The sequence below is a fragment of the Macrotis lagotis genome, chromosome 1 (genome assembly GCF_037893015.1).
Source record: "Macrotis lagotis isolate mMagLag1 chromosome 1, bilby.v1.9.chrom.fasta, whole genome shotgun sequence".
Taxonomy (NCBI): domain Eukaryota; kingdom Metazoa; phylum Chordata; class Mammalia; order Peramelemorphia; family Peramelidae; genus Macrotis; species Macrotis lagotis.
Window position 1 is genome coordinate 665,413,018 of NC_133658.1, and position 17,473 is coordinate 665,430,490.

General features: G+C 36.0%; 1 protein-coding gene across 3 annotated transcripts in view; it reads right to left on the reverse strand.

The window, feature by feature from the left end:
* Window positions 1-17,473, reverse strand: part of MFSD6 (major facilitator superfamily domain containing 6) — a 99,269-nt gene that overhangs the window by 18,122 nt on the left and 63,674 nt on the right. For all 3 annotated transcript variants that reach the window (XM_074215492.1, XM_074215493.1, XM_074215491.1), the window contains one exon: window positions 13,936-14,033. In XM_074215492.1, the coding sequence (XP_074071593.1) occupies window positions 13,936-14,033 (98 nt within the window). The remainder of the gene's footprint in view (window positions 1-13,935; window positions 14,034-17,473) is intronic.

Genomic DNA, 17,473 nt, shown 5'->3' on the forward strand with positions numbered 1-17,473 from the left:
CCCATAGCCAATCAATTGCTAATTCTTGTTGATTTTATTGCCACAACATATCTCATATTTATCCCCTTCACCCTACTCACATGGTTACTACCTAGTTCAGACCCTCAACACCTAATACTATTCTTTTCACGTGGTAAACATTTAATAAACGATTTCTCATTCATTCATTCATTCAATATCTACAAGGGCAAAATAAATGACATGAACCATGTGAAAGAATGGAACAGTACTGGACAAGTTATTTTTCCCTCTGGGTCTCAAGTCTTTTCCATATGTGAAATGAGGGGGCTGAATTAGATATCTTAAGTCTCTTCCAGTGTCAGAATACTTCCATTTTACTTCAAATAACTGGGGCTTTAAGGGGAAGGATATCCCTTCTACTCACACAGATCATGCCCAAGTAGACTAAGTTCCTTTGGACCACAAAATTCATTGCCTGGTGGCCAGTGTTCTTGGCTAGCTTGCTTCTTGGACACCATCTTTTAGCCAGGACCATCTAAAAAGCCTCCTCAAATTTAGAACTGCCTAGCATTATTATGTACCTCCTTAAGAGAGCCTCCCACTCTCTGTCCAACTACATCCCTATTGGTACCATACTTGGTACCCTCTGGGTTACAATAGATGAACTTGTGGGGAACCACACTTCCATGCCATTGTCACTTTCTGCATGTTCCATATCCTACCTTCCCCACTTTCCCCAATACTTCCTATGTGTTGTCTTCTCATCTTAGAATGTAAGCTCCTTGAGGCCAGAGATTGTCTCTTTCACTTTCATTTATATGACCAGCACTTGGCATAGCGACTGGCACACAAAAGATGTTTAATAAATCCTATGTCTAATTTTACATGTAAGGAAACTGAAGTTCAAGGAAACAGAAAATCAGCAGCAGAGCCAGGACTCAAACCCAGGTCTTAGCACTACATCAAATGGCCAGAACTTACATCTTCTGAGAATTCAATTTTGTTTCTACACTGCTATAAGATAATGATAAAGAGCTTCACGGGAGGTGATTCTGAATTATGACAAAAAATAATTACCTTACTGTTGCTACCTGAAAACAACTTCTACTCAGAATATGAATGGCTAAAGACACCACATACTATAACAGGAAGAAAAGTAGAGAGTATTTTCTTCCTCATTATAGTGGTGGGAGAAAATAGCAGATGATTACATTGAATATGTCTAACTAAGAATGCTAATTTATTCAGTGACATGAGTAAAAATATGTTTCTTCAGGAGCTATAAATTTTAAACTTCTCAGATGGACAGGCTAATAAACTTGAAGGACTAGAGGGGCTAAGAATCTTTTAACCCGTAACTATCAATACTAATGTACAACCACCAACTGATTCCCTTTGAGCTAAGGAGTAGGCCAACTGGTTTCCTTTTACTATGAACATGGGTCACCAAATAGATAAAAAAAAAATAAAAACCAAACCAAAATCATTCAGTTATCTTGGCTGTCAGTATTAAATGACAATTTTTCCTATATTTCAGCAGCACCTTTATTTGAATTTTTATTTAATTAATCAGAAAAATCCAAATATATTTGAAGAGCAGTAAACCATATTTGTGCAAGATATTCTCCCCACACAATGTATAATTGCTTTTTAATTATACTAAGTTATGCTGCATATTTTTTCATAGTCAAATAAAGTTCAAAACGATTATACCTGGGGCCCACATAGATTCATAAATCGCTAGAAATAGCCCAGAAGCTTCCAAGAGATCTGCAGGTCAACAGATTGAGACACACTGTTCCAGATTAGGCTAATCTCCCAAGAAAACCATTAGTAGGACAATTCTACATTAAAAATACAATATTCTTGCCTATTTTAATACTATTTACTTATAAAATTCTGAATTTAAATACCAAATAAGATGATCATTTATATAAAATGCACAGCAGAACAGAAAAAAAGATTGCCCACACAGCTATGAATCTGCACTACATTTCTTTCTACTTAAGTTTACAAGAAATTCAACTATTATTTTCAAAGTTGTTTTTACTTGTCTGTTTCCTCCTGACCTTCCTTCTGTTTTCTTTTGCACATTTAAAACAATACTTTAATGACTCTTTTTAAAAATTAATTTAACCCATTGTAATTCCTTTCCCCTCAAGCTCCCTCCACAAACTAAAAGAAAAAAATAACATCACTTCAAATATTCATCTAGAGAAACAAATTCTAAAATTGATCATTTAAAAATGTCTTATTTTGCACTTTCAAGTTCATCACTTCTCTGTCAGAAAGCAAATAGCTTGTTTCATCACTAGTCCTCAGATAATAATTTAAAGGCTAAATGAATCAGGGAAGCTGAGAACCCAATTCTTGTCTCCCCCCCCACCAAGTGCTGTCCCAGAAGATTCACTTAGAGACATAATGGGAAGATAACAGATACATAAACAGATTACCTATTGTCAAGAGCCTAACCATTTGTTGTATTAACAACTCAAGTTTCTGATTCTGCTTGAAAACATGACTAATAAAAATCTACCCTAATGTGAAATGCTAAACCCTTGTCTGATTTTTCACAAAAATAAAAAGCTTGGATTACTAATCTCTACAGTTTTTGAAATTTAAAAATTATGAGCAAAAATCTATTTGAACCAACAATAAGTACAGAAATAATACTCATCTTGCCATCATTTGTCAACATTCTATTAGTTTCCCTTTCCTCTCTAAGCTGTTAAAATGTCATGTAGGATTTATTAAGATATTTTTATATGCTGGGAAAATATTTCCTTTAATTATTAGTTCCTGATTCAGCAGCCACCTATCTCACAACAGCACAATTCTGGCCTATAAAGAGTGCACTAATGCAATAGGGCTCATATTAGCAAGAAGAAACCTGTGCTCTGAGGAGGCCTGTCAGTTTCTGGTTGGGACGATGGCTCTTGGCAGTCCAACTTGATGGAGAGGGTTGGGGCTGATGGGCCCCTGGGCAATGGGATTTTTCCTCTCTCAAATCTACTGCAGACTTAAAAATCACAACTGAGGTACAGGACAACAAATAACTTAAGATTACACAGTGGCAAGGCCAAGACTTGAAATAAAACACCAAAGGAGGGACCTGCTGGTGAGAAATTTACCTTCTCATAACTCACTTAGGGAGTTGACTCGGTACACAGAGTCACACAGCCAGCCTAGGATGTGACTAAGTCAGGCCCAATGACCTTCCTACCACTGTACCAAGCTGCCTTTTGTGCCCACTTAACATAATGTATGTAATTATTTGGTTCCTCCTGCAGTGATCTCAGAATTAGCTGTAATGAGTTTTATTCTAAGAGAAACCACTGACCCAGTGAACAATCATTTCAAATAATGTAGGGCTTCTATAGAATTCCAAGGACTAGCAGTCCCTGCCAGACCCACCCAGTGTGCAGCAAGCTGTCATAGGCTGTTCTTTTACCAAGCTTTTGCTTACAGAGGCAGACCATGAGACAAAGAATAGATTATAAAACCAAATGGCCAAATCCCAAACAACTACAGGGCCTTCAGATAACAACTACAGAAACAACAACAGTAGAAGTTTTTTTGGTGGATATATAACATACAGAAGTGACTGCAGATTATCTGACAATAATACCTCTATATACACTGAAAGAGAGCACTGTCAGCAAGGAGTATCACCTATAGTATCCCATAGCATAAATAATCTTGGAAGATGAAGTTCAATGTACATCTCTGAGTACCTCAGAGGCCATCTAGTTCAACTCAGACAACCAAGAATACCACCTATAATAGCAAATGCTGGGGAATCCACTACCAAATCTGTTGTTCAGTCGTTTCAGTTGTATATGACTTTTTGTGATTACATTTTTGGGAAATGGAACATACTGAAGTAGTTTGACATTTTCTTCTCTAGTTCATTTTATAGATGAGGAACCTGAGTCAAATGGAGTGAATAACTTACCCAGAGTCACATTGCTAGTAAGTGTCTGAGGTCAGATTTGAACTCTGGAAGAGGAGTCTTTCTGACTCCAGGTCTGATACTCTATTTACCTAGCTGCCCCACTACCAAATAAGGAGATATAAATTGTAGTTTTTCTTTGCATCAAGCCAAATTTGCCACTGCCATACCTACACTCTAGTTTCTGCTTTGTCCCCTGGGACTAAACAAATTAAACCTAATTTTTTGATTTAAAAAAAAGTGAATTAGACTTTTCAACCCCAGCATTTGCTTGGGTATGAGGTTAGAAGATGTATAGATATTACAAGCTAAGCAAAAGTAAAATAAGAGATAAAAAGCTGTTGTGTTTTTTTTAAAGGATATATTATGGAGGGGAGAGGAAGAAAGTTTAGGATCTAGGATCAGGGAGAATGAGATGATAAAAATGGACAAAAGGAAGAAAGGAGAATAGGTTACTTCTTATTTTGTTTGATTCCTTTGCCAAGGAGAATGATCTTTAGACTGGAGACTAAAAAATAAAAAAACAGATAAATAGAGATTTAAAATCCAAGTGAAGCAGGGAGGTAGAAAGAGTATTGCAAGATTGGAGAAGGGTAACTTTCTTCCTTGTTTCAAAAAAAAGGGTTAGAAAATGAAGTCTGAAAACAAAGCCCATGTCTATTGAAGACTTCATCAATAAGTCATACTAAACTAGGAATACTAGAAATCTAGTTTACTTTGATTTTAGCTAAGTATTTAATGTGTCATGTTTTTCTTAAAGGCAAGATGAGAATTTATAGAGACTAAATATGCTGATAGACTTTTAAAAAATAGTTTGGTTGTCATTGTTTTCTTGTTTTATTTTTACTGTTAGGTGAATTCAAAAGTGATTGAAAGCCAATCCTAAAGGGTTGTCATTAATAAATGATTCAATGTCAACTTGGAAAAAGGGCTCTAATGGCATGCCCCAGGAATCCATACCTGACCCTTGAATTTTTAAAAATCATTTTTAGCATTTTTTATTTTTATAAATGTTTTAATTTGGTATAGTTATTGAATTTCCAGGGGATGCAAATTGTTATTAACTCTGTCAACATTCAAAAATCTGGCCAGGCTAAAATGTTGTGCCAAATCTGCTAAGATGAAATGGAATAAGAATAATAAATTCTTGCATTTGGGTAAAAAAAAATAAACTCCACAAGTACAACCTGGGAAAGGTACATATTGTAGCTCACCTGAGACCAATTTGGGGGTTCTCAAGGACTTTGAGTCCATTAAGAATTAATTGTGTGCAGTAGCAGCAAGAAAAGCTGAATGATCTTAGTTTAAACTGCCATTAGTGAGGTAAAATAGCCCTCAGGCCTAGGGAAGTAATAGCCTGCCATTGTTTGTCCTGGTTAGACCAGGAACACTAATCAGTTTAGGATGCCTCATTTTTATGAACCTTGATTGACTGATAAGTTCAAAGAGACCAGGAGAAAGCAAGTGGGAAAGATGAAGGGCCTCAAAACCATGCCACATGACAGTATGAATTAAGTAAACTGTGGATATTTGGCTAATAGTTAAAAAGACTTATGGAACACCTGATAATTATCTTCCAGTATTAAGGGCCATCTATAGAAGAAAAATTAAATTTGTTCTGCTTGGTCCCAGAGAGAACAACAAGAAGCAGTGGGTAGAGGCTGAAGAGAGAGGCAAATTTAAATTTGTTCTAAGAAAACATTTTGTAACAATCAGAGCTATCCTAAAATGACCTAATCTGCCTGAGGAGGTGGTGGATTACTCCTCATGAGACCTTCAGGAAAAGCTGGGTGGTCACTTCTTGGCTATGGTAAACAGATATTCTTATTCCAGTAAAAGTAGGATTAAATACCTCAGAAGTACCTTCCAACTCCTAGATTCTGTGAAATAAATGCATAAAGGGACAAGGAGAAAGCTTGGGAAAAAGGGGAGGTGGGAGGGTGGGTATGGGACCAGACTTTCTAAATCAGTTCTACAGACTTCAACTCATATGGAAAGATACACACAAACACATATAAACATGAGTGTACAGAGAAGAAAAGAAGGGAGAGGGCTGGATGGTGAAGAGAAAGAAGAGATCTCTTCAGAGGTGGAAAGAAGAAAGGGAAGGGGAAGAGAAGGAAGGGAAAAGAGTTAAAAAGAAGAGAGAAGAGAAGAGGGAAAGGGGAGGAGAAAAAAAGGAGGAAAAGAAGAGAGAGAAGGAAAGGGAAGAAGACAAAAAAGGGGAAGGCACAGGAGAATTATAATGAAATGTTTCCTTCAAAGAGACCATAGTGAGAAAAAAAGTCAGCCATTTCCTATATAATGGAACTAAAAATGGAATGGCAAAGTAGCATCTATCCTACACAAAAGGACTTAGGACAGTCAAGGTCAGCAATAGTCTTGGGGAGGGTATCAACCATTTTTTTTGTGTGTCTTAGGTCTATGATAGCTCCCTTCTCAAAATAATGTTTTTAAATAATTGAAGGAAATAATAAATTTCAGTTAAAAGTATTAAAGATAAAATGTATTTTTTCTCTATTCAAGTTTACCTACTCCATAAAATCTTTTTTTTTTTTTTTTAGGTTTTTGCAAGGCAAATGGGGTTAAGTGGCTTGCCCAGGGCCACACAGCTAGGTAATTATTAAGTGTCTGAGACCAGATTTGAACCCAGATACTCCTGACTCCAGGGCCGGTGCTCTATCCACTGCGTCACCTAGCTACCCCCAGCTGCCCCCCAGCTGCCCCCCCATCAAATCTTTTCATGGACTCTTGATCTAGGAAATAACAAACAAAATGTTCAGCAAAATATATTTTAACATTATTTTAATATTCCATGACTTTGCAGATAATATAGCAAGAATCATATTGCCATCACTCATAAATTCACAAGTGCATCTGAAAATAAACAAATATTTTGTTCTACTACTCTACCTCTAAACTGAAATAAGCTATTTTTTTGATACATGAGATTGTATTAAAAAATTTCACTGTGAAGGCAAGGCAATTTAAAAACTGCCTAGAATCTGTCCTAGCTCTTATTTAATAAGCACTTAGAGAAGATTCTGTTTCTAAATCTATTTTTCAATTTGTAGCATGACTTGATTTTTTAAAATAAAGATGCTTAGGGCAGCTAGGTGGCACAGTGGATAGAGCACCGGCCCTGGAGTCAGGGGTACCTGGGTTCAAATCCGGCCTCAGACACTTAATAATTACCTAGCAAGCCTTACAAAATTTTTGCAAGTTAAGTGGCTTGCCCAAGACCACACAGCTAGGTAATTATTAAGTATCTGAGGCCGAATTTGAACCCAGGTGCTCCTGACTCCAGGGCCGGTGCTCTATCCACTGTGCCACCTAGCTATCCCATATATTGTTCTTTAAAAAAATTTTAAGTAAAAAAACAACCACATCCATATTAATATAGTAAAAGATTATGCTGCTATCTATTCTACCAATTCGGGGCTATCTCAAATAACCAAAGGTATTGTATTAAATTAAACAAGACACTTAAGCATTATTTTTAAGAATAGAAGGTTAAAAAAAAAGATATAATTTTTACTAAAGTAGATAGGAGAAAGGGTTGTCCACTACCAGATTTTAAGCAGCAAATATTAAAACTAAATGCTACTAGAGAAAAAAAATAGAAAAAGTGTGTTACTAAAATAGCCTAGACAAGCAAAATCTAGAAACAAATGTGCATAGCAGTTGACAAAAATGATAACATATACTACTAAAGGTAAGAAAATTTATTCAACAAGAACTGGGAGAACTGGAAAGTAATTTGGCTAAAAATAGTTTGAGAATAGCATTTTACACTATATATTACAATATGTTCCTAGATACCATAACAACAAATGATCTAAATATAAAAAGTCATGCCAAAAAAAGCTTAGAAAAGCAGGGAAGATTATATCTGTTGCAAGTATAAATAAGAGAAAAATCATAATCAAATACAGTATAATTATTTAAAATTCAAAAGCCTTTGCACAGATAAAATCAATGTAGTAGACCCAGAAGAAAAGATATGGATTGGGAAAAATCTTTACATTCAATCTCTAATAAAAGTTAAATACCCCAAAATATATAGGGAAGAGGCACAAATCTAAAAAAATAAATGCCATTCTCCAAATAGACAAGAGGACAAAAGATATAAATAAAGGTTTTAAAATATGAAATAGAATCCAACAGTAATCTCTGTCCAGAGAAATTAAAAACAACTATGAAATATGATCTTATATCTGCCAGTAAGCAAAAAAAATAGTAAAAGATGCAAAACTCAATGTTGGAAATTTTATGGAATAGTAGGAACTCAAATTACCTTTTCCTAGAACCGTGGATTTTGTCCTAATGGACTCTGTTAATACTTGTTAAATTGTGTCTAGGGAATGCATTTGTGTTTATTTGGGTACCTGAAAAGGATCTTTATGGTAATTTTAAAAAATCAATTATGTTAGGGGCAGCTAGGTGGCGTAGTGGATAAAGCACTGGCCTTGGAGTCAGGAGTACCTGGATTCAAATCCGGTCTCAGACACTTAATAATTACCTAGCTGTGTGGCCTTGGGCAAGCCACTTAACTCCATTTGCCTTGCAAAAAAAAAAAAACAAAACAAACTAAAAAAAAATCAATTATGTTGGTGAGTTTAAACAGCTATTACAACTGGTACTTACTGATGAACAGCTACTGTAAACCAGTATGGGGGGGGGAAGTTAACATCTATAAAACAAGGAAAGAACATTGTGGTCCTGATTGTAAATGCAAGAGGAGTTTAGGGAAGGAATAGATTAGCATTAGATTGAATAAAAATGAAGAGGACTCATAGAGGAAGTGAGGTTTAAAATGGAACCTAAAGAATTATAATTCATTTTTAAAATGAAAAACTACGTCATGGCTTTTATTACCCTCAAAAGAATATCTACTGACCAGGCCAACCTACGTTATCTATTATACATATTGATATTGCATTACAGTGATGATACTGAGAAAATTACTCTTAAGAGTAGCTCATAAGGTTAAGTCTCCTTTCAGTTATTAATTGGAGAGCTAATTTAGAGCATGTGCCCATTTATATATTAAAATGCAGGCTGCCTGCCAGTGAAAGGTTGAGACAGACCTTTAGCAGCCACAGTAGCATTTGGACACTTTGCAATATGGATTGTAACAGACATGGATCATGGATAGAATTTCAATTGTTAAGAGACAGTGGGTTAAGAAACATCCTCCCAAGAGTTCTCTGTACCTTCAAATATGGAATAGCAAGGAAAACATGATTCTTCTTGTACTGAATAAGCATGCTAAATATGATGGATCTAATTCTTTATAAATGTCAGATGGAGCCCTCCTACTGCTAACATTAAAAAATCATATTTCATCAGAATCTTAACCCTGCTCCCACTGATTCTGAAACCTATATCAGTAATGGCACCAGTGCTCCTGCAGAGAAACTGTCCTTAGTGAATGGTAATAAGAACTGGAGGCTGAGTTTGTTTTCACTCATCACTGCCCAAAGGACTAATTTAAGTAGCTTGCAAGCCTCCCCTCGGTTGCAGTAACCTCCCTGCTGGAAGGGGAGTCTCTCTCTGACTCAAGCCTCCCCCATCACAAATCCATTTTAAGTAGCAAGAATCATTTTACTTTGATTCTATTTTGATTGGGTCATTCCTGCTAGTGGGATCCTGTATCGAATCATCATTGCTTTTAAAATAGGTGGCCAAAAGAAATTTGAGTAATCAAATCAAATAAAACTTTAAATTCTTGATCATAGTTAAATATGTTTAAGTTTTTCATGTCTGGTATCCTCCTTTCCTCCATTAGTTCACTCCTTTAATACCGCTTGCCGGATGTTTCCAGAATACAGTTGAGTATACCTTAGGCACTTAAATGTTAACTGTCTTCTAGAATATAGGAAGAAGGTGAAATGAGTCATTGGATGTTGGAAAACAATGAGAGGAGTCTTAGTTCCTCACAACCAACATTATTATGTAATATTTATTATGTAACAATAAATGTATAATATAAAGTTGAGAAATTTCATTTGAAAAATGAGATTTTGCCGGTAAGATATCAGGAACCACGAAAGACTATTTTTAGAGTCCCCAGAGATTCCCCTTAATTTATCTCTTAAGTAGTAACTATTAAGAGCAGAATCCAAGACAGCAAGAAAAACAATTTCCCCCTCATCCTTACCTATCAATTATTATACAAACCACTGAGAAGAAAAACTGTCCTGAAAGAGTGAAATAGTAGAATAAAGGTTAGCTTTAGAGACAGAAAAGTGGTTCCAGATATTAGTCTGCTACCTATAAGATTCATGGCAAGGCACTTAAAAACTAGGGACCTCAGTTTCCTCATCTGAAAAATAAGAGGATTAGACTAGATAATCTCAAAAGTCACATCTACCTCTAAATATGCAATCTTATGAAGAACAGACAAGAAGTACCAGAAATAGAGAAATGCAATATCAAAAGGCAGTAAGTAGAAGAGCTGAGATTCAAACTCAGGTTCTATGACTTTAAAAACCAGTGTGCTCTCATTGAATTTATTGTAATGTTTGTGTGGGGATGAGGGGAGATGATGAAACAAGGAATGTGAGTACCACTAGCTAATCATTTTTTAGAGCTTCAAAAATGCATAGATCTATGGGAATGAAGACTGGGGTGGGGGGAATAATGTTTGTAATCTCCCACCAGTGGTCATAGGGGAATTCTCATGTCCTGGTCCTTTATTCCTGAGACTTCATGACTCCTTGGTTAGATAACCTTTGTAATGTTGCAAATCAAGATACAAGGGATGACCACCACCCCACCCCCATCCCCCACCCCCCACCCCCCACCATGAAGGAGTTTAGAGTTCTTTAAAGCTAAAACACTTCTGAGATTTGTTCATATTCTATTTCCTCTCTAATTAAAACCATTTTTATAAAATATGACATGATTTCATTGGTTTAAAAACTCTAATGGAAAAGGAAAGGTCTCTTATGAATTCAAAGCTAAACTTACTTAGCAACTTTTAGTTTTAGAAAAATTAGCTGGGGCATTTTGAGGGCCAGGGTCACAGAGGCAGGGCTGGAACCCATACCTTCTTTGCTTTTGGGCAAGTTCTCAATTCACCACATGGCGTCTGCCCCTCCATAATACAGAAATTTATTATGGATCAACAATAACAAAAATAGTAATAACAATAATAGATCTGGAAGGGTCTAGAAAATTATGCAGTGGCTGTCAGCAAGGGACAATTCAGCAGAACTCAGCTAACCTCTTTATAAAAGGTCTACTGAAGTCTCACAACTCATGCTGCATGAATTTTCCATGGTGTCATCAGTAGATCAAAGGAAGTTTGAATTGGTTGGGTTAGGTTTAGCCAAGTGGGTCCACCCTCAATCCTTCAAGGAATGGAATCTTCTTGTCCAGTTTGGAACACAAATGGTTTTGTTGAAAGTTGTTGTCACACAGAGCTTTCTGTTTGAAACAGCAGTCACTAAAGCCTGACTCTACATATTCAGAGAAGCTCCTTTTAACTTCTGTGAGTCATTATTGAGGGTTCTATTGGTATTAGATGAAAGAGGCAATGACCCCAAAGGAACATCATTTATGAAATGAAATCCAGAAAAAAAAGTAATCCTTTTGCAGGAAACAGAAGTCTTCTTTAATATTTTTCATTTTCCCCCTGATTTATCACTGAAAAAAAATCATCTGTGAACAAATTAAAATCCCCAGGAAAAATTCAAGTGAGAGATTAACCAAGAGATGATATATATATATTTCCCCTTCTTATTCCCTGCCTACATCAGTTAAACAAGATTTGAAGAGGATATTCATCTTTCAAAACAGATATAATCAAGTTATGACAACATTGTGAATTGATCAACTTTGATGCATGCAGCTCCTCTCAGCAGTTCAGAGAGCTAGGACAACCCTGGGAAATCTGTTATGGACAATGCCATCCACATCCAGACGAAAAAACCAGAACAAAACAAAAAAAACCCCTACAGAATCTGAATGAACACTGTTAATTTTAAAAAAATTTTCTCTTATGGTTTTCTTTCTTTTTCTTTAGTCCTAATTCCTCATATAGAAAATGCCTAATCTATAAACTTGTGAAACACAAATGCATATGTACAATGTTCACTGGACTATGAAGAGAGGGTGGAAGGAAGTTATATAACTTACAAATATGATATGGATAAATGTTGAAAAACTTTTATAACATGTAATTGGAAAAATAAAATATCAATTGAGAAAAAAGATGTAATCAAGTTACCTCTTCTTGCACGAATCAAGTTAATTTTTTTAAGGGTAGATAATCCTGAAGAGGAAAAAAGTATGTTCTTTGCCCTCTAGGAGTCCTTATCTTCTGAAAGCATTATATGGATTCTAATGTATTATGGCCAATCAATAAATATATAAATGGCAAGCCAACTAACAATATTGGACCTGGTTTCCCTGCAGTACAGTGGAAAGAGTACGGGTTTTAGAGTCAGAGTCAAAAGACCGAGGAATAAATGAGTTAGCTGATTAACATTTATCATCTTTCTGGGCCAGGTACCATATGAGGTGTTGGAGATACAAAGAAAGGCAAACTAGAGTCCCTGTTTTCTCAGGGAGCTCACAGTCTAATGAAGAAGAAAACGTGCAAATGACTAAGTAAAAACAAGATAAATCAGAAATAATCAACAAAGGGAAGGCACTAAAATTCAGGGGTATGGGGAAAAGCTTCCTGCAGGAGAAGGGATCTTGTTAGCGCATTTTTGAAGAGGACCAATAACATGTGGTGCTATCTTGACTCATGTGTGAATTGAATTTAAGTAAGGCAGAATTGCACAGTCATCAGCCTTACTTTCTCTTCCAGAGTCATGGAAATCTAGCATTAAGACAAAAATAAAGATGATAGGTGATGGTCCAGGATCCAACTTTGGTATCTTCGGGTGTCTTGGGAAAGACTTGGGGCAGACAGAACAATAAGCAGACTATTTACATAGCCCAAGAGTGAGGTGAGAAAAGTATGCACTAGAATGATAACAATATCAGAAGAGAGAAAAATGCATATATATGACAGATAATACCTTTGTAACATTGGGCAAGTCACAACCTTCATGGGCATCAGTTTCTTCATTTTTAAAATGAAATAGTTGGATCTGATGGCTTCTGAAATCCCTTCCATCTCAAGATGGATGATGCTATGATGTTTATGTATGTGAAAAGCTCACTGAAATTTTGTTGTAGAACATTATGGAGGACAGGAATAGAATAGTCTTGACCCATATAATATGAATTTTTTCAATAGCACATTACTGAATGTTTGTTTAGCTTTAAATGACAAGTAAGCCTATTTTCCTTCCTTCCTTCCTTCCTTCCTTCCTTCCTTCCTTCCTTCCTTCCTTCCTTCCTGCTTTCAGTTGTTATAAGCCAGTTTCTACTAGATTCATGTTCTCCTAGATTCATGTCAAATCTCGAGAAAAAAGTGCACTGAAGCAGAGATAATTTAGACTAAAATTTCTTTTAAGGTAAGGGAAAAGGCTGAACTGGAAATGTAATTCATTTCAATTTAAACTTTAGTTATAAATGAACAGATAGAACTGGATTGAATAATATTTGTTTGCATAAGGTGAATAATTGGGGGGTGACTTTTTCCTCCTAAGTACATTTAGCCCCTTAAAATATACATATTCAATCTACTCATTTGAACAGTAAAGCTACTGGGTCAGTGGCTTCAGATAAGAGTAGCCATAGCAAGCTATACCTATAGAGACTTAGTCTACTGCCAGAGCTCCCCAGTCTTTATTTAATCAAAAGGGTGTGGATCACACTAGCTTTGTTGAGATCAACAAACAACAGTATTCAGGGCAACTGCAGAACCAGCCTCCTGACGTCAACCTTTTCCATGGCAACCACTATAAAATCATATAAAACAGCAGGTTCTTTCCTGCCTTTGTCTAGTCAGATACACAGAGCTATTGAACTTTTTAATGATCAAGGCTAAAGGAAGCAGATGAATAATTTAGGATTTTGGCTTTTTTGAAGAAGATTCCTAATTTCAAATTTCTTACCTTGAAGAACTTCCATTGGGAGAACAGTCCATGCATTTTCCAAATAGGAGATATAAATATAACGAGCTGTATTGCAGGCCAGGCCAATATACAAGACCCTAAAAAAAATTTTTAAAAAAGAATAAGAGGCAATATAAACTAAGATCAGGATATGAGGAACGACATTTACAAGAATTGTCCATTTTCTTTATGCCAAAAACTTACCATCAACAAACTCACACCCATACTAAACTTAGAAGTTAGAAACTCCTGGATTTATCATGAAATCCCAAGAGGAAGAACATTGCCTCTAACATATCTGCCCACAGCTTTTTCTACATGCTTGTTAATATAAAAGGGAACATCTTTCCTGAAACTTAATTAGCACATAGGATGATGCTTTTTTTTATGCAGTCTGGGCATTCTGCCAGCAGTAATGACATTATTGGCTTCCATCCAATTGGTTGTAGGGTAAATATGCATAGAACTACAGCGAATTCACTAGACAGAAGGGTATTATTAAAATGAGTATGTATATACACACACAAAATCACACACATACATACATACATGTATATATATATATATATTATATTATGCATTTCCATACAATACCTAAAACAACAAAGTCACAGCATAGTAAGAAGAATGTCTGATTTGGAGTGAAAGGATTTAGATTCAAATCCCAGCTCTCTGACATAGTGAGTATTGGATGTAGAACTGAGTTCCCTCACCAGGAAAATCAGATGATTAAACTAGATGACCTCTGGTACAGTGGATAGAGCACCAGCCCTGGAGCTAGGAGTATCTGAGTTCAAATCCAGCCTCAGATACTTAATAATTGCCTAGCTGTGTGACCTTGGGCAAGTATAAAAATAAATTAGATGACCTCTGCAGTCTCTTTCCCAGTCCTAACCAATGAACCTAACAAAAACCACTCACAAAAAAATTAAATTAAAAAAAAATTTCTCACAATGAAGCTTGATTATCTAGTGAGCAAAAATTGTATGTGGAAATAACAAACTTGCTCTCATTCCGATAACCAATAAATGTTCAGGAAGTCTCAAAAAACAAAAAAGAAAGCCACATAAAAAGCCTTAGTCAAATTATCATAGACTAGCACAACTGCTTAAGAAAACATACTTGAACTTTTCTCCAACACCCTTCATTCCCCCTAAAGTATTATGCATCAGACTAGAATTACTACCTATCCAATTTTCAACCAGACTGGCTAGTTTGGAAACAGGTAAGAACTGGTAAGATTTAAATTCAGAAGAAAAACTCAAATCTTTTTGAGCAACTTTCTCTTATTAGCTCTTTTCTAATTTCTGCTGATTTTTCCTATTTCTGAGATTGCAGAAAGAGAAGCTGGTAGGTCTATGTTGAACATTCTGGTTTATATAAGTGGGAATCATATGGGAAAAGCATACATAGTCTTTCCTTCTCAGCACAGGGCCACGGTAAGGCAAGGAATCAAAATGAGGCTCTTGTTAGCAAACCTTTAAGTAAAATACAGGAGGAGAGGAAAAAGATCAAATGAGGTACATAAAAAGGACTATGGGGCAGGAAACAGTTTTGTCAGAAGGTGCAAGCATCCTTTGTGAGAAGTCATAAGACCTATACAATGTGGGTATCCCAAAATAAATATCATGTCTCTTTCTTTGTACCTTGGTGGTTTGAGCAGAAGATACCTCAGCCCTGCTTAGCATAATGTTCAATGAGCCAACAAGTGCTAGCACACCAGAACATTGAACTGTTTAAACTTTTCTTTGCCAGGGGAGAAAAACCTAAAAGATAAAAAAAATTAAAGGTACACACATTTCATTGTTTCCTTTTAACTTTCAGGCCAACTCTCTGGCTGATCCCCAATTAGTCCATTTCAAGACTAGCTGCTCCCTGGCAATAGTTTTTTTCTTTTAGCCAAACTGGTTTTGCAACCTAGTCCTTCCCCTCCCCCTTTTTTTACAATATCCACCCTAACTCTCCTTTTTTGAGCCCACCCCAGACACGTGGTTGCTTGTAACTTTGATATTTCAATCTAGGCTACTGTGCAAAGCCCCTGACCTAAGGTAACCTGCTTTAGTGTATAATGTAGCTCCATCTATACTCTTCAATCTACAACCCAATAGATACTGACGCCTGGAACTATCTTATCCCAAGCATTTAATTTCAATACACCAGGTGCCCTGGGACCCAGAATATCCTTCTCTTCTTTGTCCTCTTTACCCATTTCTTCTCTTCTGATTGACAATATTATAGAGGTGACCTTCAAGCACAGACTTATTGTCCAAGAGAAGGAAGAAGCATCCAGGTACTCTTTATTTTCTAACTAGGATTATAAGAGGATCTTTAGAGAAAACTAAATTATATATATAATTGATAGAGGTGGGGTATGGCCCCTGTGCCAAGACAAGAATTTTGCTTCTGAGGTAATTAGTGGCTTGTTCCGGTCATTACAGAAGAAGGCAAGTACCTGCATTGAGGCATGGCAAGTCACAAGATAAGCACAAAAACCTACTGCAAAATAACCAAGAAACACTTTGGCAGCCAAGGGGCCATCTTTAAAAAAAAAGCTAAGAGGTTTCATGCATTGTTATGGCCAAAAACATACTAACAACTAGTTACCAAATTTTTGGTGAAGAACTTCACCTATCACCTAAGCTGATATTCCAGCAATGAAGAACTACAGTTAAGTCTTTCCAATTTGAGAGTTTAATATGCCTAAAGAATGTTGAAGCATCAGAGTCACCTCCTTACCATGAAGATTACAACAGGATCCTAGTGAGCAATTACTGCTACTAATAGCTCTCATTTATAAGTTATTATTTGCCCTTTATAAGGTACCTTTCTCCACAACAACCAGTGGAGTCGGTAGTGTTAGCATAATCATCTCATTTTATAGATGAAATAACCAAAGCTAAGAGTGATTAACTGACAAGCACAGGAAGCAAGAGCAGAGGCTCAAATTCAAGCCTTCCAACCTTCAAAACTAATGCTCATTCCATATTTACCACAATTACTCCCTTTTTTGTTATCAGTTTTTTAAGTTTATGTTTGCTTTTGTCCACATTTTTGGGATGGGCAATTAATGTTAGCTTTAAGCTATTTAAATGCAATGAACCATTTAAAGTTTAAGTTGCTAAGAGAATTACATGAAAGAATGGTTTTTGGCATTAACACTAAAGAGACTGTCATATAATCTCACCAAAGGGGAAAACCAGTAGTCTAAAAATGTAGTTTTAAATTATGCCAAGAATCTTTAAAGATTTTTTTTGCTCATTAGTGCATTTTTAACCAGAAGGAAATTTTGGGATTTTGACTTAGCAGAAAACTCAATTATGATGAAAATCATACAGTTTAAATAGACCACTATTGCTGTGGAAAGTTTGTGAATTATATGTATTGACAAATAGAAAGAGATCCAGAAACATCACAGGATGGCAAAAAGAATGAATGCTATATGTCTTCAGCAACTAGTGACTGATATCATTACTATGAGATTAAAGATAAAGTGGTTGTGGTATGGAGGTAACCCTTGGAACTGCCAGGTGCATTTTTG